General features: G+C 48.6%; 1 protein-coding gene and 1 long non-coding RNA gene across 5 annotated transcripts in view; one reads left to right on the top strand and one right to left on the bottom strand.

The window, feature by feature from the left end:
• Positions 1-26026, top strand: part of USP42 (ubiquitin specific peptidase 42) — a 70401-nt gene extending 44375 nt beyond the window's left edge. For all 3 annotated transcript variants that reach the window (XM_059155277.1, XM_059155275.1, XM_059155276.1), the window contains exons 4-18: positions 5410-5520; positions 7864-7966; positions 8829-8896; positions 9574-9644; positions 10520-10602; positions 11722-11833; positions 12616-12756; positions 12938-13038; positions 14106-14259; positions 16032-16748; positions 16890-16984; positions 18786-20282; positions 21248-21549; positions 23762-23805; positions 24996-26026. In XM_059155277.1, coding sequence (XP_059011260.1) covers positions 5410-5520; positions 7864-7966; positions 8829-8896; positions 9574-9644; positions 10520-10602; positions 11722-11833; positions 12616-12756; positions 12938-13038; positions 14106-14259; positions 16032-16748; positions 16890-16984; positions 18786-20282; positions 21248-21549; positions 23762-23769 — 3563 coding nt within the window. In that variant the 3' untranslated portion in view covers positions 23770-23805; positions 24996-26026. The remainder of the gene's footprint in view (positions 1-5409; positions 5521-7863; positions 7967-8828; positions 8897-9573; positions 9645-10519; positions 10603-11721; positions 11834-12615; positions 12757-12937; positions 13039-14105; positions 14260-16031; positions 16749-16889; positions 16985-18785; positions 20283-21247; positions 21550-23761; positions 23806-24995) is intronic.
• On the bottom strand, positions 13037-16036 carry LOC131819877 (uncharacterized). Of its 2 annotated transcripts, none has more exons than XR_009349371.1 (3): positions 15846-16036; positions 13972-14434; positions 13037-13527 (listed from the first exon to the last, which is right to left on the bottom strand). It is a non-coding gene; the product is annotated as an uncharacterized LOC131819877 (long non-coding RNA). The 2 variants fall into 2 exon arrangements; XR_009349372.1 differs by having other exon boundaries at positions 13972-14363.
• Positions 26027-26114: the final 88 nt, after the last annotated feature.

Genomic DNA, 26114 nt, shown 5'->3' with positions numbered 1-26114 from the left:
TTCTTTGATCCGTGGATTATATAGAAGCAGGTTACTTAGTTTCCAGGTGTTTATTGTTTTTCTTGTTATGTCTCTCTCATCTCTAGTATGATTCCAGTGTGGCAGAAAACACACCTTTTATTATTTCAATTCTCTTAAATTTTTTGACGTTTGTTTTGTGGGCCAGGATATGGTCTATCTTAGTGTATGTTCCACAAATGTTTGAAATGAATTTGTATTCCACTGTTGTGTGAAGTGTTCTGTAAACTGCCCATATCCCATGGGCTGATGATATTGCTCAGTTCTGTACCCTTGTTGATTTTCTAGTTCTTCATTTATTGACAGAAGGGTGTTGAGGTTCCCAGCTGTAATTGTGGATTTCTCTATGTCTGTTTTTAGTTCTGTTAGAATTTGGTTTATGTATATTGCTGCTTTGTTGTTTGGTACAAACACATTTAGTATTGCTACACACACACACACACACACACACACACACGTACATCATGGATATGTAAAAGTCCTTAATAAATATTACAAATAAAACTCAACAAAATACAAAAATAATTACACATCAGAGGAGAGAAGAAAAGATGGGGGCCGAGTAGGAGGGGCCTAGGCTTGCCTCATTCCTTGAATACAGCAAGATAACTATCAATATCTATATATGGATTTTTGATAATGTCCCTATGTCTTGTAGCTTTCTTTCTTCTGAAGTGTGCTTTATCTGCTATTAGTGGAGCTGTTTTTACTTTCTTTGAATTAATGTTTGCATGATGTATCTTTTCTCATCCTTCTTTCAGCCTGCCTATACTGGTAACATTTGCAATGAGTCTCTTGTAGATATCATATGGTTGAGTCATGTTTTCAATCTACATTGTTAATATGGGTTTTTAATTGGTGTATTAGAAAATTCAGCAGATCAGGACTTAAGCCTGGTTTCTTTTCTTTCTTTCTTTTCTTTTTTTTTTTTTTTTAAGATTTTATTTACTTACTTTAATAGAGTACAAGTGAGGAGAGGGAGAGGGGTGAGCAGACGCCAGACTAGTGTGGATCCTGATGTGGGGCTCAATCCCACGACCCCAAAATCACAACCTGAGCTAAAACTAAGAGTGATGCTCAACTGATTGAGCCACTCGGGTGCCCCTTCCTTTTCAGTGTTCTAGGGTTTCTTTCTTTCTTTTAAGATTTTATTTATTTATTTGAAAGAGTCAGAGAGACAAGAGAGGGAACACAAGCAAGGGGAGTGTGAGAGGGAGAAGCAGGCTTCCTGGCGAGCAGGGAGCCTGATGCAGGGTTCAATCCCAGGACCCCGGGATCATGCCCTGGGCTGAAGACAGATGCCTGACTGACTGAGCCACCCAGGTGTCCCTAGGGTTTCTTTTTAAAACAAATCATTTCCTTCTTGTTGAGAGAGAGAGCTTCCCTTAGTCATTCTTTTAGGGTATGTCTACTGGTGACAAATTTTCCTAGTTTTGCTTCATCTGAGGAGGTCTTGATTTTGCCTTCATTCCTGAAGAGTATTTCCACTGTGCATAGGATTCTGGCTTGACAGTCATTTTCTTTCAGACCTTGAAAATTGTTTTGCCACTTCCTCTGGCCTCCATGGTTTTTGATCTGAAATCTTCTCTCGTTTTTTCTTTTCTTTATTTCATACACTTTCTTCATTTCTTCTAATACTTTTTCAGCCCATCTTAGTTTCTCCTTTCCTTCTGGGACTCTGCTGACAGGTGTGATAGATGTTTTGTTAGAGTCCCATAGGTCCCTGGTGCCCTGTTCATTTTCCCTCTGTTTTCTCTCTGTTGTTCAGAGTACGCAATTTCTGTTGTTCTGTCTTCATGTTTACTGTGCCTTTCTTCTGTAATCTCTATTCTTCTGTCTAGCTTATGCACTGAGCTTATTTTGATTATTGTATTTTTTTTTTAAAGATTTATTTATTTATCTATTTGACAGAGAGAAATCACAAGTAGATGGAGAGGCAGGCAGAGAGAGAGAGAGAGGGAAGCAGGCTCCCTGCTGAGCAGAGAGCCCGATGCGGGACTCGATCCCAGGGCCCCGAGATCATGACCCGAGCCGAAGGCAGCGGCCCAACCCACTGAGCCACCCAGGCGCCCCGATTATTGTATTTTTTATTTCTAGTGTTCCCATTTGGGTTTTTTTTTTTTTTTTTTTTTTTTTTTTATCTCCTGTTTCTTTGCCGAGTCTCTCTATGTTTTTCATTCGTTTCTAGTGTGTTCATAACTATCTGTTGAGCCGTTTTTATCATGGCTTTTAAAAATTCTTTGTTAGATAATTCTAACATTTCTGTCTGTCATCTTAGTGTTGGCCTATCTCTAATTTTTTAAAGATTGTATTTATTTATTTGACAGACAGAGATCACAAATAGAGAGGCAGGCAGAGGGGGGGGGGAAGCAGGCTCCCTGCTGAGCAGAGAGCCCGATGTGGGACTCGATCCCAGGACCTTGAGATCATGCCCTGAGCCGACGGCAGAGGCTTAACCCACTGAGCCACCCAGGCGCCCCTTTTGTTGCCCTTTATTTGTTGTCTTTTTTCACCCCAGTTGAGAAATTCTTGGTGTGATGAGTGATTTTCAGTTGAAATCTGGATATTTTAGTGTTAGAAGTTTTATGTGAGTATTATCTGATGATTGTTTTAGCTGGCTTTCTGTGATACTGCTCTGGCAGAGGAGATTGTATTAGATTGAGGTAGAAGTCCAGCTTCCCTCCTCAGTCTCCATTGACACTCACGGATGAGGCAGGGGGTTGGGGCTCCTCATTCCTGCTCTCCATGGTCTCCACTGACACCGCAGTGGCTTTGTACTACAGGGTGATGGTGAGAGTCCTGATTCTGAAATTACCCCAGCAGAGAATTGGGGGGAGTCGTCCTTACTACCAGGCGGTAGGGTAGAAGTCCAGGCTCCTGACTTGATCTTGACTGTGGGATGGGGTGGGTGGTGTGTTGCCACCCAGCGTGGATGAAAGTCCCATCTCCTAATCCATCTTCTCTAACACGGCTCTAGTGGGTGGCTTGGTCTGCCTCATTACAGCCTGGCAAGTGGAAGTTTAGGCTGCCCAGTTGGCCTTTGCTGACCTAGGGGTCAGTGGGGGTGGGTCATAGTTTTTCTGAAGCTTATAGCCAGTGGTATAGAGAATTACTATCTAAAAGTTTTCTGTCTTGCCATGTTCCCTTATCTTGGTCTTTTGGCTAGCAAGAGCAGGCTTTCACTGGGGCTTTGTCCCGTTTGGTGTTTCCAGGTTCTTGGCTCTTTGGCTCTGGACTATATGAGGTGCAAAGAAAACCCAGGGAACTCACCACAGTGTCATCCCTTGGGTTCCAGAGTTGTTGGGTTGTCTTTTACTCTTACCTTGCACAGCGTTCTTATGTGTGCTTTACATATGGGGTCCAAGGCTTTTTTACTTAGTGGAAGGAATAAGGAAAGGAACTTCTACATCATCTTCCTAGAAGTGAAAGTCTTGTCTTTGTTTTCGAAAGATGTTTTTATCGGGTATGGAACTCTGTGTTGACATTTTTATTCTAAAACCCCAAAGATGTGACTGCATTGTCTCGTGTTGTTTCTGACAAGAAGTCTGTTGTCAGTTTTACCTTTGTTTCTATGTATATGTTTTTATTACTAACTGCTTTTTTAAAAAAGATTTTATTTATTTATTTGACAGAGATCACAAGTAGGCAGAGAGGCAGGCAGAGAGAGATGGGGGAAGCAGGCTCCCTGCTGAGCAGAGAGCCCGATTCGGGGCTGGATCCCAGGACCCTGGGATCATGACAGGAGCCGAAGGCAGAGGCTTAATCCACTGAACCACCCAGGCGCCCTTACTTACTGGTTTTATGATGCTCTCTTTATCTCTGTTCTCAGCAGTCTGACTGAGTGATTCTTGTCTTCTGTTTGGGATTTGTTGAGGTTCTTAAATCTGTCAGTATACTGTTTCAAATTTGTGTGGCTTTTAGTCATTAAAAAAACTTTTATGCTTGTAACTGGAGCACCATTATTAACCTTTTCCGGTGTATAGTTCTATGAATTTTAACACAGGTCTAGATTCATGCACACCCCCACCTCCTCAGGACACAAAACTGTAGAATCACTCTAAAAGTCTCCCTTGCGCACTCTGTACAGTCATTATTTCCTGAGATATTTGTTCTGTCTCTTCAGACTCCAATTACATGTGTGTTAAGGGACTAACTTGGAGTCCCGCTGCTCACTGATAAGCATATCTGTTGTTGTTGTTGTTGTTTTGTGTTTGTGTGTGTATGATTCATTATGGAAGATTTCTTTTGCTAAGTCTTCAAGTTCACTGATCTTTTCTCCCCTCCTGTCTAATCTATTGTTAATCTTGCCTGGTGTGTTTTTCATCTCAGAGATTCTACTTTTCACCTGTAAAATACGTTTGACTCTGTTTCCATGACTCTCCCTAACATGCTCTTATTCTCTTCTACCTCCTTAAACATGTGATTGATTATATGTACAATGTCTTTTTAAAATGTCATTGTCTTTTGATTCTATTATTTGTACCATTTCTGGGTCTGTTTCTATTTATTTTCTCCTTGTTGTTGGTCATTCCTGCATCTTTGTATGCCTTGTGGTCTTTGATTAGAACTTTATGTTTTGGGGTGCTGGAGGGTTTTTTTAAATCCCTATAAATATTTTTGAGCTTTATTCTGGGACACAGTTATATCATTTGGAAATGGTTTGTGCCTTTCAGTGCTTTTAAAGCTTTGTTAGGCAGGTTCTGAGCGGTCTTTAGTTTAAGGCAGAGTTTCTCAATCTCAGCACTATTGATGTTCAGAACCAGATAATGCTTTGTTGTGGGGGCTGGCCTGGGCTTCTTGTAGGATGTTTAGCGGCATTTGTGGCCTCTGCTCACAGGATACCAGTAGAACCAGTTAGTCGTGAGCTAAAATTGTTTTTCACATTTTTCTAAAGTTGTAAAAAGGAAGAAGAAGACGACTTTGCAGCAGAGACCCCATATGTGGCCAACAAGACCAGAATATATATGGAGAGGCTTTCAGACTCTTGTAGAGTGCCATTTTTTTTTTTTAACTCTTTGAGACAAATGCTAGTATAAGAGAAAACTTCTTTTTCCAGTAGAAAGAGTAGTTAAGAGCACAGGTTTTGAATATGAAGGAAATATTTGAGTCCAGGATGTGTCTTCCACTTAGTACTATTTGACATTGGGCAAAATTTTAACTCTCTGAGCCTCAGTTTATTCTCTTATAAAACCAGTATGAACCAGTACATACTTATCACTTGGGTTTGTTGGAGAATTAAATGAGAATGAATGAAAGTACATAGCTCAAGGCGTGACCTGCAGTAGCTGTAATTACTTCACTTCAGGCGTGGGGCCCGTATTTAAAATATTCTGTGATGTCTGTATGGAGTCCTATTTTGCTAATTTCGTGGATTGTGGTCTTATCTTTCAGGTCATGCAGAAGGATTTTGTATGATGTGTACAATGCAAGCACATATCACCCAGGCGCTCAGTAATCCTGGGGATGTTATTAAGCCGATGTTCGTCATTAATGAGATGCGGCGTAAGTATCACCTGTAGTAGTTTATGTTAGTATTTATTAGGTAATTGGTCTTAATGGCCTAACTGGTAAAAGATGAGCTCCTGGTATATTATGGAAAACCAACGTGTTTTATCATACGTGGGTATGGGTTTAATTAGTAACAAGTCTTTAGTAAAACATGTAGTATAGAAACACACTTTGAAACCACAAAAGATAACAGTGTAATAAGGTATTCGGTTTAATATAAGCAAATTAATTAATTTTTTTTTTAAGTAGGCACTCAACTGACAGAGCACCCAGGCGCCCTGCAAATTTAAAAATTTTAAAAACTCACTTTGTTAATAAAATCATTGATAAATTTTACAGTGATTTCCATGCTCCAGATATTTGGATTACTATGCTGAGTTATATTATAATATTGTTATATATTATTATAGTATAATATATATAAATAATATTATAATACTGTCCCACAGGTATCGTTTCTTTTTTTTTTTTTTTAAAGATTTTATTTATTTGACAGAGACAGAGATCACAAGTAGGCAGAGAGGCAGGCAGCGAGAGACAAAGGGGAAGCAGGCTCCCCGCTGAGCAGAGAGCCCAAAGTGGGGCTTGATCCCAGGACCCCGATATCATGACATGGGCCACCATGTACCCCTTGTCCCACAGGTTTCTTTAAATAGTTTTGAATTGGTTTTAATTCATTGAATGAGTCTTATGCTATGTATAACATCAGATATTATCAAACTGAAATTAATTATACTCTTAAAGCAACATTTAAACTCGTAACAGCAAATTTGTGGATAAATTTCACTTTTTCTATTCCATTTTTAAATGACTTGAAAATTTTCTTTTGCATTATAACGACCCCGATAGGGTATGTGAACTGCTTTAATGTACTCTTTTGTGTGTTTTTGTAATAAACTTTTACATCATCTTAATTGAGTTAGAAGGAAAAAATGTGTGCAAATAAAAAAGAAACCCTAACTGTTAATCTGGAATCTAGCGGGGTAATTACAGGGCTGGATAATTATACAGCAACAATCTATAATCCTTTTGCCTAAAAAGCTGCTGAAGTTTAAGAGGTGTTCTATTGGCCCTCGGTAGTATTAACAGGTCGGAGGAGACAACACACACATTTTATTTTTTTAAGATTTTATTTATTTGTCAGAAAGAGAGAACAAGCACAAGCAGGGGGAGCAGCAGGCAGAGAGAGAAGCAGCCTCCCCGCTGAGCAGGGAGCCTGATGCAGAACTCTATCCCAGGGCCCTGGGATCATGATCTGAGCCGAAGGCAGACTCTTCACCGACTGAGCCACCCAGGCTTCCCAGCACAAACATTTTTTTAAACAGTTTTGGATCCTGGCAGAATTTCAGCCAGGGGAAATTTTGTTTGTTTAATTTTGTATATATAAAGAATGATTAATTATTTTTAAACCTAGACTTTAAGAAAAGGTCATTGCTGTTTGTGTGCATGTGTATTCATGAGCTCACATAACCCCCGCAATCTCACAATGAGATTGTCATTTTTGTAGGCAGAACTGGCAGTTTCATATGGCTCAAGCTAATATATGTTTCTGTATATTCATGTATAGAAATTGGTCTGTTCATGTTTTAGTGTGACATGGTCTAGGCACTTGTTTTTTATTCTCATTTTGTCTTGTAGCCATTTAGTCCATTAGAAACAAGGCTGCTGGGCACCTGGGTGGCTCAGCTGGTTAAGCAACTGCCTTGGGCTCAGGTCATGATCCTGGAGTCCCGGGATCAAGTCCTGCATCGGGCTCCCAGCTTCATGGGGAGTCTGCTTGTCCCTCTGACTTTCTCCCCTCTCATGCTTTCTCTCTGTCTCTGTCTCAAATAAATAAATAAAATCTCTTAAAAAAAAGAAAAAGAAGGAAAGAAAGAAACAAGGCTGCAAAGATTCTGAGGACACAGTGTGTTCTGTGGGTTGTTGAGACAGAACCAAGATGCACTCAGACAGTTATGTTTGCTGTGGAGTCTCTTAGGGAGACCTGGCACTGAATTTAAGATTGTGTGCACTAACATCTCATCTCAAACAAACGTTAACGTTTTGCACAAAGTTTTGAGACAATGCAGCTGAAGTTGAATTTATTCAAGTATAGTTTTGTTAGCTGCAGACCTGGAGCCTCTGGGCTCTCTGCAGCTCTAGGCCACGTGTAGTAATAATGGTCTACGGGGCATGGGGCTTGCTGTTCTCAGGGTAGTGTGTGTGAGTGCTGCATCCTCATAAAATAGTCACCTGCTTCCTAGCTGACAGATGGCCATTAGGGGGAATGTCTGGGGGGGTACAGCTGGGGCGTATCCTGTGTGAAGATAAAACTTTGTCTTTACTGAAACTTCACAGGTATAGCTAGGCACTTCCGCTTTGGAAACCAAGAAGATGCCCACGAATTCCTTCAGTACACTGTTGATGCTATGCAAAAAGCATGCTTGAATGGCAGCAATAAGTGAGTACAGCGAAGCATCGGTCACGTCTTCCCTTGGCATCGCTGGCTCACTGGAGTTCAGTTGTGCCTTTTACATGAATGTCCCGAGCTCTGTGTTTGCTTCCCTTTGACTTTGCACTGCCTCTTCCTCAAGCGATTGCCATCATTTTAAAATGATGGAAAAATTTTAAGGGTATGCTTACTGTAACAGTGTGGATTTAATTACGGAAGTCAGGAATTGGGGGTCGATTTTGCCCTTACTCCGTTTCTCAGCATCAGCATCCCTTTGCAGATCTAAAACTATCCACTTTTCTTTTCTGGCATGCTTTCTGCTCCTCTCCAGCCTCTGAAATCTTTGTGTGTTCCCTGCATTTTTCTTACGCTGGTCAGTTACCAATTCTTACATTTTCTTCCTTAAAATCTAAATGTAGACTCAAGAGGAAGATTGCAAGTACAACTAGATACCAAATCCTAACCCACCTGCATTTCCCGAACACACCTGGTAAATCTCCTGTTCCGCTCCCACCGCTGCTGTCCCTTGGCTGGGCTCTGCTCACTTGGATGACAGACCCCAGGGCAGAGGAGAACGCCCTGCGCTCCCTGCCTTCAGCAGCTGGTCCACACGTCCAGTGTCACAGCCTTGCTGCTCGCTTCCCGGCCAAATTCCTGCCTCAGTGTCAGCTCCCTTCTCAGTACTGTCCTGTCTCTTTCTGCCTCTCCCCAAACCCTCACTGTGAGGGTCCAGGTGAGATGACTCTCTGGCTGCCAAGCATACTGCTGTCTTTTTATTTCGTGCCTTCCTATTTGAATTCTTGTTCTTTAGAGATGTCACAGCATCTGTAATTATTGTAGAACTCGTCTCATGTCACCGTTTATTTTTCAGATTAGACAGACACACCCAGGCTACCACCCTCGTTTGTCAGATATTTGGAGGATACCTAAGATCGAGAGGTAAAGTTTTATTTAAGGTTGATAAAGAGGTACATGCACGTGGTTAAGGAAGTGCAGTAGGAAAGGGTTAGCAATGGACAGTGTGTCTCCTTCCCCCCAGTTTAGAATATAGCCTTCCAGTACTTTCCTATGCACGAGCAGACTGAGAGTGTCTTAGATGGATCTCTTCCCTTTTTCTCTTACCATGAGAAATCTTTTTACATCTCGGTACATGCAGGTAACACGGTCTCTCACTGCTGAAGTAGAATTCCATTCACTTAAGTCCCCTAACAATGGATTTTGAAGCTGTTTGTAATTCTTCGGTGTTATACCATTAGTCATTCATGGAACATCCTTCTACAATGCCTTTCTGTTCACGGAGAAGTGTCTAAGTAGGATGAGTTCTTAGTTAGTAGAATTTCTGCATTGAAGGGTGGTGTGTGTATTTTAAATTCTGATACTCCAGATCGTTCTTCCAAGAGGTTCTACCCGTTCGCATTCCAGCCGGCAGCACCCGGGGGCTGCACCCACGACACCTTGGCTCACACTGTGGTTCATATTAACACTCTTGTGCAGTCTGAAAAATGTACTTTAAGTTTTTTATTTGAAAATCATATTTTTGTGTTCTTTTGTGTCAGTAGTTGGTATCGCCATAAGGGTTACACTTTGCTAATTCTTTGCATCTTATTTTATTTCAGTCAAGTGTTTAAATTGCAAAGGTGTCTCGGATACGTTCGACCCATATCTCGATATAACGTTGGAGATAAAGGTACGTTTGCTAGCTGTGGTGGTGAGGTTAGAAAAAAACAGACTTCGTGTGACTTTATCTGTGGTTCATTTATAACTTCACTACACTTGCTAGAGAGTACGGATTGAAACTGTTCATATGCCGAGACTGGATTTAGAGGAAATAATGTAAGGTTTGTAGCAGGGAGCGTAGGGACTTTTCTTGCCCTTTGACTTTTCACTTAATTGTGATAAAATCAGAATTTGTTGCCTGCATTAGCTTAATTTAGATGATTGTCACTGTTGAGAAACTCCTTTGTTTCTTGCGTTCTCTAAGCTCCTATTTTCTGTTAATCTCTTGCTTTTCCAATTACAAATGTAATATGTGCTTAGGATGGAAATGAGGAACCTTGCAGATGTGTAGAGGGTCCCGTCCCTCCGGATGAACCCTTAACAATCTGATATAAACTGTTCTAGAACCTATTATTTACCGACTCTAACAACACAATTACACCTTAGGCCTGTTCGGCCACTGGCCACCTTCATGTACTTCCGTTTAGCGGCCTCTCCAAGGGCATGTGCCTTGGGGGTGCCGCGGCCCCCTGAGCATGGGCACCACCAGGCGCAGGCCCTCTTCCTTGCTGGTGTGTGTGGGTTTTTTTTTTTTTTCCTGTTTTATGCTCTTTGGAATAACACTGCAGCAAGCAGCTTCTTCACACGTCGTTCACTTTGATGTGCGCGGCGTTTAACAAAGGGAGAGTCATGGGATGGGCACACGTATAAGTCCATGTCTAATAAAAGAGAAATTTCTACATATAAATTCACATTGGCTTTTAGACCTTTGAGTCGTGTTTTTTCTTCCTTCTGTCGAGTGGCAGTGAGCGGTCCCGTGTGCTGATGCTGTTCTTCTCTTCCCAGGCCGCTCAGAGCGTAAACAAGGCGTTGGAGCAGTTTGTGAAGCCGGAGCAGCTCGACGGGGAAAACTCTTACAAGTGCAGCAAGTACGCGGGTGTGGCGGCGGGGCGGCTCGCGGTGCGGATGGGGGAGCCCTCTTAGCTGCCGTGCTGTCTAGGAGGACGTCGGGTCTCCGCGCTCCCGGGGCCGGAGTGCTCAGTGTCTGCCTGCACCTCTGCCCCCGGGAGGGCCCGTGCCCCACGACCGGGCGGGTTTGCGGGGGGCCGTCCACGGTAGCTGCTCGGCCTGGTGCGGCCCGGCTGACGCGTCTGTGGTGCTCGGCGTTTTCGTGGACTCCTTGTTAGAGGCGCCGGTGGAGTGGGGCTCGGCTTCTCTGAGAGAGCAGTTAAGGCTCTTGCTCTCTCCTCTGCTTCTCACCCAGGATTCAGGGTGGTAACTGCTGGAAACGTCCAGTGTTGAGGATTCATTGCTGTGTTGCCCTGTGAAGTCAGGAGAGCCTCTATTTGAAGAAAGTCCTGTTTCACATGTTTCAGTAGATTTTCATTTTTTTAGAAGCTGGTACTATGGGTGATCGTTACCAAACACTCATGTCTTGGGGGGAAAGTTCCCACAGCCACAGGCACTTCTCCTATTCTGAGTTCCACGGATGTTCAGTTTGAGTTGAGAGAATTCTGTATTTAACCCAATTTTAAAATTATCAGTGTCTCTGGGGCTTCTCAGAATCTGTCCTAGGCTTCCTTTTTTCTTTCATGCTAATTGAACAGTCGCCCCCTGTCGTAAATTAGTGTTTTTTTTTTTTTTTAAAGATTTAAAAAAAAAAATTTATTTGACAGAAATCACAAGTAGGCAGCGAGGCAGGCAGAGAGAGGGGAGGAAGCAGGCTCCCTGCTGAGCAGAGAGCCCAATGCGGGACTTGATCCCAAGACCCTGGGATCATGTCCCTGGGATCAAGACCCTGGGATCATGTCCCTGGGATCAAGACCCTGGGACCTGAGCTGAAGACAGAGGCTTAACCCACTGAGCCACCCAGGTGCCCCAAATTATAGTGTTTTCACTGTTGGCTGAGAGGAGGGCTGGTAGTTTTTACTAGTAGCTTTCTTTTGGTTTGTTGGGAAATGTTTCAGAAAAACAACAAGGGAAAGACTTAAAAAATACATCTGTACTTACACACATCTTCTTAATCCTTTGTTTCTGTTTATTTCAAGGTGTAAAAAGATGGTTCCCGCTTCAAAGAGGTTCACTATACACAGATCCTCTAATGTTCTTACACTTTCTCTGAAACGTTTTGCAAATTTTACTGGTGGAAAAATTGCTAAGGTAGGTAGATAATATTAATAACCTTTTATGTGGTCTTTGTCAAGGCTTATATGTCAGTAGCTATCAAGGGTTATATGCGACCTAACTGAACAGTTTGTTACCTTGATTTCCTGGGTTCTAGTACTTACTGGGGAGAAACGTGTCCGAGCATTGAGCTGGTGTAGTGTGCCGTGTGCGTTCTTGAGTGCAGTTTCTCTGTCCTGGTTGGACTCTACTGATGACAGAATTGGTAACTGCGGTCTGCACTTGGGCATCGTGGTCAGGGAAAGCGGGAGACACAGGGAGAGCCGGTGTCATTCGCAGTCCAAAGAGGGCGGCCCTGCGGGATCTCACACTCTTGTCAGAGTTGGCTTTCTTTGTCGAGGTTTTCTCAGGGTAGTACACTGAATTTTCATATTTTCTTTCCACTTCCTGAAGACTGGATGTATCAGAAATCAGAAGTATGCAAGAGATCTAAAAAGTCCCTTCCCAAAGTAGTAAAGCCATGTGCGACCGACGTCCAGAATTAGCGTTCCATCCCGTGGCCAATTCAGAGGGTTTGCTTAATGCAGAGCCGTGTCTGCTTCAGGGAAATCAGGAAGGCGGGGAGCACATGAAGGACGTGCGGGCTCAGGGTGGCTCCAGGCTGACTGTGCCTTTTGAAGTGTGGTTCAGCGTGTTAGGTTTCTGCTGGAACATTCGAGGGCACAGAGCCCGGTGGCGTGTGGACCTCCGTGGGGATATGCAGAATGATCTGGGCCTTCAGAAGCGGCATTCCTGAGCCTCTCCCCGTTTCTGTGCAGGATGTGAAATACCCTGAATATCTTGATATCCGACCGTACATGTCTCAGCCGAATGGAGAACCGATCATCTATGTTCTGTACGCAGTGCTGGTGCACACGGGCTTTAACTGCCATGCCGGCCACTACTTCTGCTACATCAAAGTAAGCCATGCAGGTTTTGCTGTCTTAAAATAGACTCTAAGGTAGCACTGGCTCTTGGGGGGCAAGGTGGGGCTTTGCCAATGAAAATACGAAGACCCATTTTTCTTACTTTCCTGTTTGGTTGGTGTTCCGTCTTCGTGCGATCGTATCTAATTCCTCCTTTGTTGCCTTTCTCTTGCAGGCGAGCAATGGCCTCTGGTACCAAATGAATGACTCCATCGTATCTACCAGTGATATTAGATCGGTACTCAGTCAGCAAGCTTACGTTCTCTTTTATATCAGGTACCGGCAGGAAAACGGATTTTCACATTTTCTGTTGTGTCCTTTCTCTTTATCTCAACAGCATATTTAAATTCCGTATTTGGTTATTGAAATATCAGCTGACTGGGGCCAGCAGAGTAAGGGAGGTAGTTTTTGGATGTGGATTAGGATTTAGCTTCCAACCCCGTGGCCAGCTGATAGGGAAGCACGCAGAGAAGGTGCCCAGTGATGGTGGAGGAGGGCGGGCTGCCGCGGGCAGCACCTGGTAGGAGCCTGGGGCCAGGGAGGCAGGGTGTGGAGGCCTCAGGAAGGGGCCTCTGAGGACCTGCGTGGGGTTACCTCTCAACCACTGGGCGTAGGCAGCTAGCCACGTTCCTGGCCGGGCCTGGCCGGGCACCGGCTCACTGCTCCCCGTTGCTGCTGCACGCTCTGTCTCACTAATTCCATTTCTGGAAGTGCGTGGTCTTAGGAAAACTCTGATGTGTGCTCTGAGGTGTTCATTTATAGTAGCTGAAAATTAAGAACAAATTAAGGAGAATGAGTGTGTACATTGTAGTATATCCATGTGTTGGACTATTATGCAGCTGTTAAAAATCATTTTTATGATGACCCTTTTTTTCTCAAAGTGATACAAGAGAGTGTTCTATATATATGGAGAAAAAGCAGTTTGAAATCTTTCACAGTGGAATTGAAAAAAAAAGTACAGGCTAAAGCCTGGAGGATATTCCAGTAAATCGGAACAGTAGAAGCCTCTCCTGGGTGTGATGAGGCATAGTATTTGTGTGTTTCACTCCTGGATACAGACTTTCTGTAAGAGCATGTACTTACATTTAGAAAAATAAAAGTAAACAGAAAAGAATTGCTTTCAGGTAGTGGCATCTCTGGAACACACAATCAAAAATACCACTTGCACGGTTACCTTTGTGCCTCCCCGTGGGGGCACCTGCCACTAACCTTGACCCAGAGGGGATCCTGTGCGAAACTCCATGCGCTGCAGCTTCTTGTTCTGGTCTCTGGGGGGCTCCAGGTGAATCTCTCCTAAGAACGTGCCCTGTGAAGCCTTAACTGCTGTCCCTCTCTGTCCCCAGGTCCCACGATGTGAAAAATGGAGGTGAACTCACTCATTCCACTCACAGCCCCGGCCAGTCCTCACCCCGACCTGTGATCAGCCAACGTGTTGTCAACAACAAGCAGGCTGCGTCAGGGTTTATCGGACCACAGCTCCCCTCTCACATGATAAAGGTAACATTCCAGAGGTGGGATGTAATCTCTGTGGCAACTTGGGTGTTGTTCAGAGCCTCCGGTCAGCGCTGCAGGAGCCACCGTGTCCTCGTAGCACCGAATGCCTTGTCAAAAAAGTTCATACAAGCCATCGATTATAAAATATTTCAAATATGCAGAATATCTCCGGGTATGACTGTAACAAACAAGAAAAAGGTCTGGGTGTGGGTGTAGATTTAAGCGCAAGAGCGTAAGCGAGAGAGCACAAGAGCACAGGAAGAGGGAGAAGCCGATTCGCTGCTGAGCAGGGAGCCCGACGTGGGCCTTGATCTGAGGACCCCAGGATCATGATGTGAGATGAAGGCAGCTGCTTACCTGACTGAGACACCCGGGCGCCCCAACACTAGGGATTTTAGCTCTCACTTTGGACTTTTTCATTCAGAGTGGACTTAATATTTGGGGATTCTTTTGTTGTTGTTGTTGTTTTTTCTTAAGATTTTATTTATTAACAGAGAGAGAGAGAGCGAGAGAGGGAATACAAGCAGCAGGAGTGGGAGAGGGAGAAGCAGGCTTCCCGCTGAGCAGGGAGCCTGATGTGGGGCTCAATCCCAGGACCCTGGGATCAGGACCTGAGCTGAAGGTAGAGGCTTAATGACTGAGCCATCCAGGTGCCCCAATATTTGGGGATTCTTGATGAATGCTAGAAACAGGAAAGCGACTCACAAAAAAGTTTATTTTCAGTGTATCCATGTAGCCCTTTCAGGAGTGTGGTGTGTCCTGTCGGCCGTCCAGCGGCTCAGACGCACCCCCTGGTGGTCAGTGCCTGTATCAGTGACACACAGACCTTCAGGAGGGAAGGCCTGGCGTTTGCTGGCCTGATGCAGTGATTATGGTCACCGTCTGTGTGTGGAAGCAACCCCCACCAATACCATAGTGCTGTGACAGCCTTTCCACTCGAGTGTGATTTGTTTGAGTCAGCAGATGGTCTAGTTGTGTACTGTATTTTATGGACATGGGATAGTGTTTGGATTGTAGCCAGAGTCACAAATCCAATGCCTCTTGGAGCTGGGCGGGAGCTGGGCTCTGCCTCGGCTCAGCTTAATAGTGACGCCAGCACCCCGGTCAGCTAGAAGCACGAGCGCTGGGTGGAGGGGTGGCGAATACTGATTCTTTTCCAAGTTTCTTGTTTTCCTTCACGGGAAACCTTCAGATGTTAAGATAGCAACTAATTCAGGTATCTGACAAAACTCTGTGAAGGCCACGCAGAACACCTCTGTGAATTGCGGTCTCACCCACGGCCACCAGTTTGCCCCCTAGGATAGAGCAGCATAGTTGGGGTATGGAGCAGAACAGCTCAAGAGTAGGATGCAGAGGGGACGGGAAGGGGGGACGGCGCCCCAGGCCGCGCGCTCTGTCTGCCCACGCCGCCCCTCTCCCCACGAGCGGGCACTTCCTTCTGCTGTACGGCAGCGGGCTTCCAGGAAGCCCGGCCAAGGGAAGCATGCGTGACTCTGTGCCCGAGGGGGCTTCTTCATTTCTGTCAGATTGGAGCAGAAAGAATTGGGGCTGGGGTTTGTTCTGGAAAGAAATAGTTGTTGATTACTTACCAAAAATCAGGGACCCGTGGAAGGTTTATGGTCAAAGCGGACAGGAGGAGGAGGTGATTCTAGGTGTGGGAAATGTGATATTCTAATAAAGATGATGATGAGCAGAAAGGGCAGGGCCCCTAGCCAGACTGGATTCTTTGTGACCCTTCCTGGGGCTCTCACCACCTGGGGTCTTCTTTCTTCCAGAATCCACCTCACTTAAATGGGACCGGGCCACTGAAGGAAGCACCGAGCAGTTCCATGTCGAGTCCCAGTGGAAATTCTAGTGTCAGCCGGGCTGGTTCTGTTAATGCTTCGACTTCTGTTCAAAACTGGTCTGTTAACAGGCCATCAGTGATTCCGGAACACCCCAAGAAACAAAAAATCACGATCAGTATTCACAACAAGTTACCTGTTCGCCAAGGCCAGTCTCAGCCCAACCTTCACAGTGGTTCTTTGGAGAACCCAACCAAGCCTGTTCCCTCTTCTACCATTACCAACTCTTCTGCAATACAGCCTACCTCGAGCGCGCCTACGACGGCGGTTTCTAGTAAAGTCACAAAGCAGATGCCCCCGAGCGAGTCCTGTTCTCAGCCCGTGATGAACGGCAAGTCCAAGCTGAGCTCCAGCGTCCTGGTGCCCTATGGCGCCGAGTCGTCCGAAGAGTCCGACGAGGAGGCCAAGGGCCTAGGCAAGGAGAACGGTCTCGGTGCGACCGAGAGCTCGGACTCTCCTGTGCAGGGTGCGGAAGACGACGAGGCCTGTCCGCTCGAGCTTCGAGAGCCCCTTGCTCTGAACGGTGCTGACAGTACAGACAGCGACCTGAAGGAAAACGGTCTGCCTTGTGATGGTGCCAGTTGCCAAGTCCCGCCTACTCTACACTCAGAAAATCCCTTTTCTAAGGCGAATGGTCTGCCGGGAAAGGTGAGCATCGTGGGGTGGCCCGGGGGGAGTGAGGGGGGCTTGGCTTGGATTCCCACGGCCAGCCGCTCCCCGGCTGCAGATCAGAGATAGGGAGGCGCCCGGCGGCAGTAAGGGTTGAAAGAGCTTTGTGTTTTATCGTAGTTGATGCCTGCTCCTCTGCCGCCTCTCCCAGAAGACAAAATCTTAGAGACCTTCAAACTCAGCAACAAGGTGAAAGGTTCGACAGAAGAAACCAGGTAAGATGATGACGGGCAAGGAGACCATGATGGTGCCCGTGTGCCGTGCGCCGCTGTCCACTGCGCACGTCTCATCGTGGACCTCTTGAAGCCCGTGAATCTATTCATGAGCTAGAGAAGTTGTTAAGTGCCTCTTAGAAAAGGAAAGAAAAAAGTTACCAGATGAATTGCCATTTTTCTGTGAAAACGATGTCCTTGAGCTAATGCTTTGTTCAGCCTAGCCCCGTCTCTCTGGCTTAGGGACGCTACGGCCTGCTTCCAGGTCTGACACGTAGCCTTCCAGCGACAAATGTGAAGACTCGATAAGGTTGTAGGACAGGGCTTCTCAACTCCCATCAAGTTACAGATATTCTGCTCCTTCCAGAATCCTGAAATTTCATTTGTAGATAAGACAGTCTATCTCCACATTGAATGCTTTGTTTGCTTTTTTAAACGATCCAATTCCTGAGTGTAATGTAACGGGAGTGAAAGGAGGAATATACCAGCTGGTGGCGTTTTGGTTTGCCCACGAGTGCGTGACGACGCCCCAAGCGGGTTCGCTGTGAGCCTTGCCATGTGGGACGTGGCCTGGTGTCCTGAGCACAGTCCCACGCGCACATTTCACCATCAGGGGTGTGATGTCCTCATAAGGGACAACTTTTGGTGACATTCTGGTTGTCTCTGGATTTACACAGTAGTTGTGTCCCTGGAAAATGTCACGTCCATGAAGACTGCCAATAGTCTCATAGCCGGGGTGTTCGCCCACATGGACGTCGGCTTGTGGGACGTGGGGCCCTTCCTTACTCCCTGCATGCCACTGCCTGCTTGTCCCTGGGCTCCCCCATCTCTGTGATAACCAGAATGCACCCCACATCTCAGAGTGGCCCTCGACAGGGGGTCTGCCCTTACTGAACAGTGGTCTGGAAGGTTTAATTATTAAAATGGGAGTGGAGCCAATCTGTAAGCGAAGAACTCTCCCTTCAGATTACCTTCAAGAGGGGACGGCGTGACTCCCCAGTCACTTGGTAATGGCTTTCTTTTCATCCCTTCCTCAGTCTAGCTTAGTTTCTCCTCAGATGTCACATGTGTGAGGATGACCGTGGACGGTTATGTAGACAGAACCACGCATGGGTTGTGACCCAGCGGGTGTTGCTCTCACATGCTGGCACGAGACTCAGGCCGGATCGAGGTGACTTGTCTGCACTGACCTCATCTGTGCTCTCTCCCCCAGGGATTTTCCCACTAAAAAGTGGGGCCTCTGGAGGGTTGTTGATGTTGGCTGGCAGTTTTCATTAACCTCAAGCAGACCTCAGGGACCCTGTAGCAGACAAGGGCAGACAGAGTTCATGTCCTCCAGGAAGGCTTTCTAAAGCCTCACTGTTCCTACCAGAGCCTCCCGGTTCCTACATTCCGAGGGGCCGTTGGCTGGGTTTGGAGGCAGTGATTCTGTTGGAGGCTCAGGAGAAATGCAGAGGAAAAGTTAGAGCCTCTGGTCGCCAATCTGACTTTTCTGATCATTCACAGTTATTAAGAATTAGAAGTATATCTGAAAACAGAAAGAGCCTACGACTGCAGGATTATTGTAGCTGAAAAATGGGATAGTAGATACTAAGCCTGAGAATTTCATGTTTTTGTTTAATGAGGGAAAGAGAATGTTAGAGTTTCCAAAAATGATAAATCCAGTATTCAGCTCCAGCCAGCTATGTTAAAGGCACAGATTATTTAAAGTAAAGGAATGTTTTGAAGTTTTTGTCCTTGTGAGCCATAATGCGATCAAGCCACTGACTGATCTATTGATTTCTTTGTTTTGATGGGGCTGCAGTGCTCCTGGAACAGAGGAAGGTCCTGCAGACGATCCTGGCATGGAGCTGGAGCCTGGCAGTCCCTCTCCCGAGTCCCATGAGAAACCGGAGACCCTCACGAGCCTTAGCAGCAAGTTAAAGAAGGCTTTGCCACCCTTAGACCCCAGTGTCAAATCTACCAAAGAAGAAGTCTCTGAAAACATTTTAGCAAAACCCGAGGAGTCTTTGCCCAGTGCCAACACCCTTTGCAGCAGCACTAAGAATACCGTGGGCGACGATCCACTCCCTAAACTGTGCAGCCCTGGGGACTTAACAGATGACCAGAGCAGACCACCCCAGGCCGGATCGGGGGTGTTACTAGAGAGCCCCCGGGCCCCGGCCGCAGTGGAGGCTGCGGGGAGTTCCAGCCCGAGTGCCCCGGTACACTCCGAGGATGCCTGTGAGCACGAACTCTTAGTCTACATCAGTCGAGACACGTGCTCGGACTTGGAGGACCCTCCTCGGAGCGGAGGCGCGGCGGCCGAGGGCTTGCCCTCTCCTCAAGCAGACAAGATCACAGAAAATCATTCAGAAGGGGGCCCCGAACAAAGTAACGGGGAGAAATGTGAAGAAAACATGGTCGGACAAAAAGTTCCAGATCATTCTCCAGTTAAGGAAAAAATCAGTATCCTCAGAAAAGTTGATCGAGGACATTATCGCAACCGAAGAGATCGTTCCTCCAGCGGAGAGCGTGCGCGGGAGAGCAGGAGCAAGACGGAGGAGCGCTACCACAAAAAGCGGCGCTCGTCTGTGCGGGAGCGGGGCCCCAAGCAGGACCGCTACAGGACGGAGCACGGCAGCGGGGGCCAGCACCACCCCTGTCACGGCGAGAGGCTCAGCCCCGGCGAGCACCGCTCCCTGGGCAGATACGGCCACCACCACTCCCGCGGCAGAGGCGGCTCGGACCAGGAGTGGAGCAGGTACCACCACCCCGAAGGCGAGCACTCCTGGGCCCGGGAGAAGTACTACCCCGACAGACTGCGGTGGGACAAGTGTAGGCATTACCACGACAGGTACGCCCTGTACGCGGCCCGGGAGGTGCGCGAGTGGAGGCCCTTCCCCGGCGCCCGTGAGTACGCCAAGGCGGGCCCGTCCGGCGGCCGGCCCTACAAGGACTACTACAGGGGGCGGAAGGGCCACGAGCTGCTCGCCAAGGGGAAGGACCGGCACCGCTTCGGCAGCCCCCGGGCAGGCCCGCCGCACGCCCTCCTCCCGTACCCCGACAAGTACCCCCACGAGAAAATTGCACTTGTAGCCGAAGACACCAATTGTAACCTCGCCGATCGCTTCCACGAACACGAGAACACCAAGTCCCGGAAACGGAGATACGACAGCCTGGAGAACAGTGACGGTCACCTCGAGAGAAAGGCCTGGAGGGGCTTCCAGAAGGATCCCTTGGAAGAGCCTAAAGTGAAGAAGCACAAAAAATCAAAGAAGAAAAAGAAATCCAAAGACAAACACCGAGGCCGAGATTCCAGGTGAGGGTGAGGCCCAGTTCCGGTTCCGTGCCCGGGAGCCGGGCCTGGCCCCCCACCCCCGCGCGGGGCCGGCCATGGCGCTGACCGCTGGATTCCTGCGGCCCGCTCTGCGGGGCGTGAGCTGCCGCCGCGGTCGATTGCCGGACCGCAGCTCCGAGCCGCCGCTCCGGCGTGCTTCACGGTGCCGCCGGACCCCGCGCTGCAGGACGGTGATGCCGCCGCTGCCCGTGCTGCGGCATCTCTGGGAGCGTGTGTGCCCCGGCCCGTACTGACACCTCGCGTTCCGGACTGTGTAACTGGTGTTGTTCCTCTCCCTCGTCAGATGCGGTTATGTTTTCGTGCCTGTTCGTGTTTTCTCGCACCTCGGGGCCCGCTGTCCCTGTGCTGCTGGCCGGCCCGCCGGTGGCGCGGGTCCGAGACGACCACGGGTTGCCTCAGCCTTGTCTGTTCCTCTGGCTCCGTTTCCCAGTTTGAGATCTCGTGGGGAAGTTTGTTTTTGTATTTCTAAAAAACGAAATTGGGCAGAAATCGATTGTCTTAAAAATGACTTCTCCACGATGAGGTGCCTGACATCTGACATGTTTTGAGATGGAAACCCTGGGGAACGGTTCCAAAAGCCGAAGGGACACAGACACGGTTACCCGAGGGGGAACCTCCTTCCCCCCCGTGTGCCCGAGTCTCCTGGCGAAAGCATTCTGTCCCTCAGCCTCCCATTTTCCTTCTTCCGGACGTGGGGCCGGCAGTCTTCGCTCCCGAGCTCTGGAGGGGCGGGGGTCCAAGTGGGTGACCTCACACCCTGGACCCAGGCACCTCCTCCGGCGAGCACGCGCACTGGCGCCCAGCCGGGGCCTTCCCCGGCGCGTGCGAGCTGAGTGTCTGCCGGGGGGTGGTGGAAGCCGAGGACCAGGCCGCTCGGAGATGAGTTTGGTTTGTTGGTGGTTTGAGTTCTGGCTTCTTCTCCGCAGGCATCAGCAGGACTCCGATCTTTCAGTAGCATGCTCTGATGCTGATCTCCATAGACACAAAAAAAAGAAGAAGAAAAAGAAGAGGCACTCCAGGAAGTCCGAGGACTTTGTTAAAGACTCAGAGCCGCACCTGCCCAAGGCCGTCAGCCATGAGACTGTTGACCGTTTCCGGAGAACGGACGGCGCTTTCCCCCTCACCGACGGCCTGCCTCTGGAAGGTGCTGGGCCTTTCCGTGAGAAGAGAAAACACTTAAGGATGGGAAGCAGGGATGACAGGGGTCCTCTGTCTGAGTGTGGCCAGGGTAAGAGGAGACACTTGGAATTAAGACTATAGAAATGATTGTTAACACCGGGGAAGAAACCCTCACTTGGCGTCGAAGGGGGTGCGTGTCCGCGGGAGCCCGTGCACCCCGTCAGCTCCAGCCTCAGCTCCCTGGTGTGGCGCGGGCTTCAGCTGCCCAGTGGGGCGCTGCAGGCCGACCCCGTAGCACGTGTGTGAAGCCGCAGGGACTTGGACCTGGGCTCGGCGGAGCCTCTGTGGCGAGACCTCTGGTCTGGGGCCCTGGCTGTGGGAGTTTCCTGAAGGACGGGGGCTTTTATTCTTAAGCCATTTCTGATCAAAGTAGTTACACAGCGTGTGCTTTCCCTCCGGAGTCGTTAAACCTCTGGCATTCTGAGTGGAAGCTGAAGCTCCGTGGGAGGGATGTCCCCTGTCGGCCCCTGGCCGGGCCGAGGCCTTGCGGGCATCTGTGTTGTGGGGCCTTGGCTCCCGCTGAGCAAACCCCTCCAGGTTGGGAGCGTGGGGGGCTTGGGTTCTTACCCAGTTGGCACCGCTGTCTTCCGATGTCACCTTTTAGCCCTTTCTGTTCTGACCGCACTTGAAGCAGCCCCTTCGCGCCATCTGCTCTTCGCCCGGGCCGCAGAGTGCGGGCCTGGAGCGGGGTGGCGGGCTTGGTGGCCTCTGTGCCCCATGGGGTCAGCCTGCTGCAGCCTGCGGGTGCCGCCCGTCTCCACGGGGCCTGCTGGTGAAGAAGGCCAAGGCCTTCGCAGGTTTGAAATGGCTGGCGGAGCCCAAATGAGATGTCGCAGCCCGTGAGACACGTCCGTGTCCGGAGCCGTGCGAGGGCGAGCCCAGCCTTCCTGCCTGCACCACGCCGCGCTGCCCTGGCAGGTCGCTGCCGAGAGCCTGTGTGGCCCCAGAGAGGGACGGGGTGGTCCTCTGGCCTTTTGTACGAGGAGCTCGCTGAGCCCTGCCCTAGACGCCCGAGGGGCGCTTTCGTGACTTTGATACGGCGTCTTGGTTGCCCACAGTCCCTTTGTGTTGTGAACTTGGGGGAGACGCGCGTGTTTTGGGGGCAGGCCCGTCTGCCCCGCAGCCCGCTGTCAGTGCGGCTGTGGACAGAGGAGGGCCAGACGGGCCGGAGCGCTGGCTTTAGAGGAGCAGACGCCGTGAGGGGGGCGCTGTCCCAGCCGGTGGGGCTGTGCAGCGGGACGTGCTGTGGGGAGCCCGGGTGGCACAGGGTAGAGGACGAGGGTGGCCGTGGCCGGCTGGAAAGTGACATTGGCTGTTGTCTGCTCTGGGTTTTTTAGATTAATCATGTGACTCTTTGGTCTGTTTCCCACGAGCATTTTGGTGATTTAGGGAAGGGCTTGGCTTGGTGCGGATTGAGTCCCTTCTACCTCTCCTTGGTGCTTGGGAGGAAGCAGTGGGCGGCGTCTGAGGGAATTCTCTGTTGCTAGAATGTTCCCCGCCTGGCTGCAGTCCCGTAAGGGGCACACTCAGAGGCTGCCAGAGCACAGTGGAGGGCAGCTCCCCCACAAACACGGCTCTGGAGGGAATGCAGGCTGCTGTGAACCTCGGTGGTTGGCCTGTGGGGCTCCAGACATGTGTCTCTAAGGGCCGCAGTCAGGCTTTGGGTCAAGCAGCGGCCGTGTCTGTCTTGTCCGATTGCGCTCGATGGGCGTTGTGCAGCCGGCGTGGCCAAGGGGAGCAGGTTGAGGAACCCATGTCTGTATCCTCCTGTCCTCAAGGATAAGGGGCCACCTGCTTGGGCTTCCATGCTAAGCACCCCTATCTTCTGGCCAAGGATGCCAGACCCCTTTGCCTGCCTGCCACGTGTCCCCTATTTCTGATACCTTGACCACTCACCTCTGAGACTCCTGTTCTCCGGCTGCATGAAACCCTCACGTCAGTGTCTTTGGCTTGAGTTCTGTTCTGTCCTGCTGTTAAAATGCTGATCAGTTTGATGGGCTGGGAGCGAACTGTTCCCGCAGGATGTGGCTTTTCGCTGGGTCGCAGGCATCGTGTACAGTCTTGTTTTCAGTCAGACGCTGGGAGCGATCGCCGTGCGACACGGTACACATGCCCAGTCTGTGCGGGACGGGTTTCAGGCCGTGAGCATTCGGCCAAGAACGGGTCCTGAGTGTCCTCACGCAATGCCCATGCACAGCACAGGCATGAAAAATGCTGCAGAACTATCATTAAAATTTCTTTCCTGATTCTTTGCTTTCTAGGTGATTGAAAACTTGGCCTCAAAACAAAAAATTCACTAGTTATGGTAAGCAGTTTTCCTATCTGTATGTTTTATACTTGTCCATAGAGGCACCGAGGGGACCCAGATGGAGGAGTTTGGGGCCTCGGGGAGACACGCGGTGCTGTGGGGAGCAGGTGCGGGAGGCTCCCCGGCAAGGGTAGCAGACTCCTCCGACCCCCAGGCCCGCCGCTGGAGCTGTGCTTGGATCCCTCCTCCTCCGTTCTGGCTCGGGCACAGGGTGGCCCTTACTTCAGGCACACCCCACCCTGCTCCCTCCTCCCCTTCTTCTAGCTGCAGGCCCCAGACGGCCAGGACTAACACAGAAGGGAAAGCCCCTTTCCTCCACCCAGACCTACCCAACTGGCCTAGGAGAGGAGCCCCCGGCAGCCCCGTTCCCACACACGGCCACAGGTCCCCACGCTGGGAGAACGAGGGGTTCGCGTGCCCCAGGCCTGACCGGTTCACCTTCAGGCCCGGCGGCCAGGCCGGGAGCCCCGGGTCCCTGTGCTGCCCTAGAGAACACATCGACTTCTACTTCTGACAGAAAGGACTTGGCCTTCCTGGAATGAAGTATGGGTGCCTTAGGACAGATCCTGACTTTGATGGAGTCTGGTGACTTACTGCTGGCCTTTGCTCCTGTGGCCCTGGAGCTAGCGCCTCACGTTTGGGGCCCGCGTTTGTCGAGGTAGACAGGAGAGTGTGCCGTCGTGGTCTTGAAGGGACTTGTGTCCAGTGTGTGACTTGTAGGCAGCCGGGGGGATTTGAAATGGATTTCCCCGAATTGTCTACGGAAGATTAACGTGCAGCTAACTAACCTCTCTCGGTGTGTCTTAAGGAAAACTCCTAAGCCTAAGTAAGGACTTAGATGCTCTAGCGAAAGGGAATTAAAGGATTGAGCCGATTAGCAGCGGCCGGCTGAGCTGTCGGCCCGCACCCAGCAGGTGGCTCCCTCCGCACTCGCGGCCTGCCTGGCGGAGCAAGCAGCCCCTTCCTCTCCTGCTCTTCCGGAAGGCAGAGTGATCGCAAAGGGACCTTTGTAAGGAAGAAGAGCTGCCCCCAGAGATCGGGTGGAACCGTGCCGAAAGGAAGTCCACGACTAAGTTGACGGTGTTAGGGACGGCCAGGCCCCGCCTGGGGCCCCCCAGCCCAGCAGCGCCCACTTGCCTGCCTCGGGAGGTACTAATGCCTGCTGCTTGCTGCCTCTTGTCTTTCAGATTCAACGTGTTCAACAGAAGCCATCCCCAACCCAGCTTAAATTATAAATATAGAAAATAACTTTGTTCAAATCTGCGTGGTGCTTCTTTAGTAAATACTGTACAGATTTTACCATGGAGAACTTTTTTTTAGTTTTTACCTTTTCTTAATTACCCTTATTCCAAATGGACGAACACTTTCTACAACTGCTGACCATTGTAAAACACCGTGTATATAAATCCCACGGACAGTGACGCCCTGGACTGGAACATCTCAAATGCTGCTTAATCAGACTCAGGTGGACCGATCGCATTCCATGGAAAGCTCCTCCACGGCAGACATCCGGTGCAAGACCCGCCGGGAAACCATGGAATTATTAAAAGTACAAACAAACTGACAGTATGTATATTTAATTTAAAGACTTATTTAAAGATTCACGAGCTCTCAACTCGACTGAGAGCAGTCTGTTTTCTGTAATGTCTGATACTAGAAACTAATTTGCTTCATATTTTAGTTGTATTCAAGATTTGAAAATGTATTTTATAGACAAGTTCTGTTTTTGAACTTTGTGGAACTATTCCAATCAATTTACCAGTTATGATGAGTATTTACATTATGAATGTATAATCCAAACATTATTTGTAAAGCCTACAGTATGTTTTTATTACTTAACACTTTTTTATACAGTGTCTCTTGTCTTGACTATGATATTGGAGTCTGAGTTGTCAGCTTGGTCCCTTAAAGTTTCTAGTTACAGACAAAATCATACTGTGATTTTATTTTTAATATGGATATGCTATCAAACTGTGATACACTTATAATTCACTGGTCCTGCATCAGGAGATGGAGTGGGGAAAACTGTATTTAATACAGTTTGTATCTGAATAATCTGTATGGTTTATACAGTTTGTGTTGTTCAGAGATGTCTAAAGTTTGATCTTTGTTTTTTTAAAGATTAAAAAAGCACTTGCCCCACTGTAAATATACAGCATGTAAAATTTATATAGTATATAAATGGCAGCAAATTAAATGTTTTGTGTCTTATTCTTTACTGCTGGTTTTCCCCCTTTGCTTACCAGACCTTTCTTACCAACCTCGTCGTGCTGCCTTCACCATCTTAGAATCTGTGGAAGCCCAAG

This window comes from Mustela lutreola, chromosome 17 (assembly GCF_030435805.1).
Source record: "Mustela lutreola isolate mMusLut2 chromosome 17, mMusLut2.pri, whole genome shotgun sequence".
NCBI classification, from domain to species: Eukaryota; Metazoa; Chordata; class Mammalia; order Carnivora; family Mustelidae; genus Mustela; species Mustela lutreola.
Note: the sequence above shows the minus strand (reverse complement) of the source record. Positions and strands in the feature narration are given on the sequence as shown.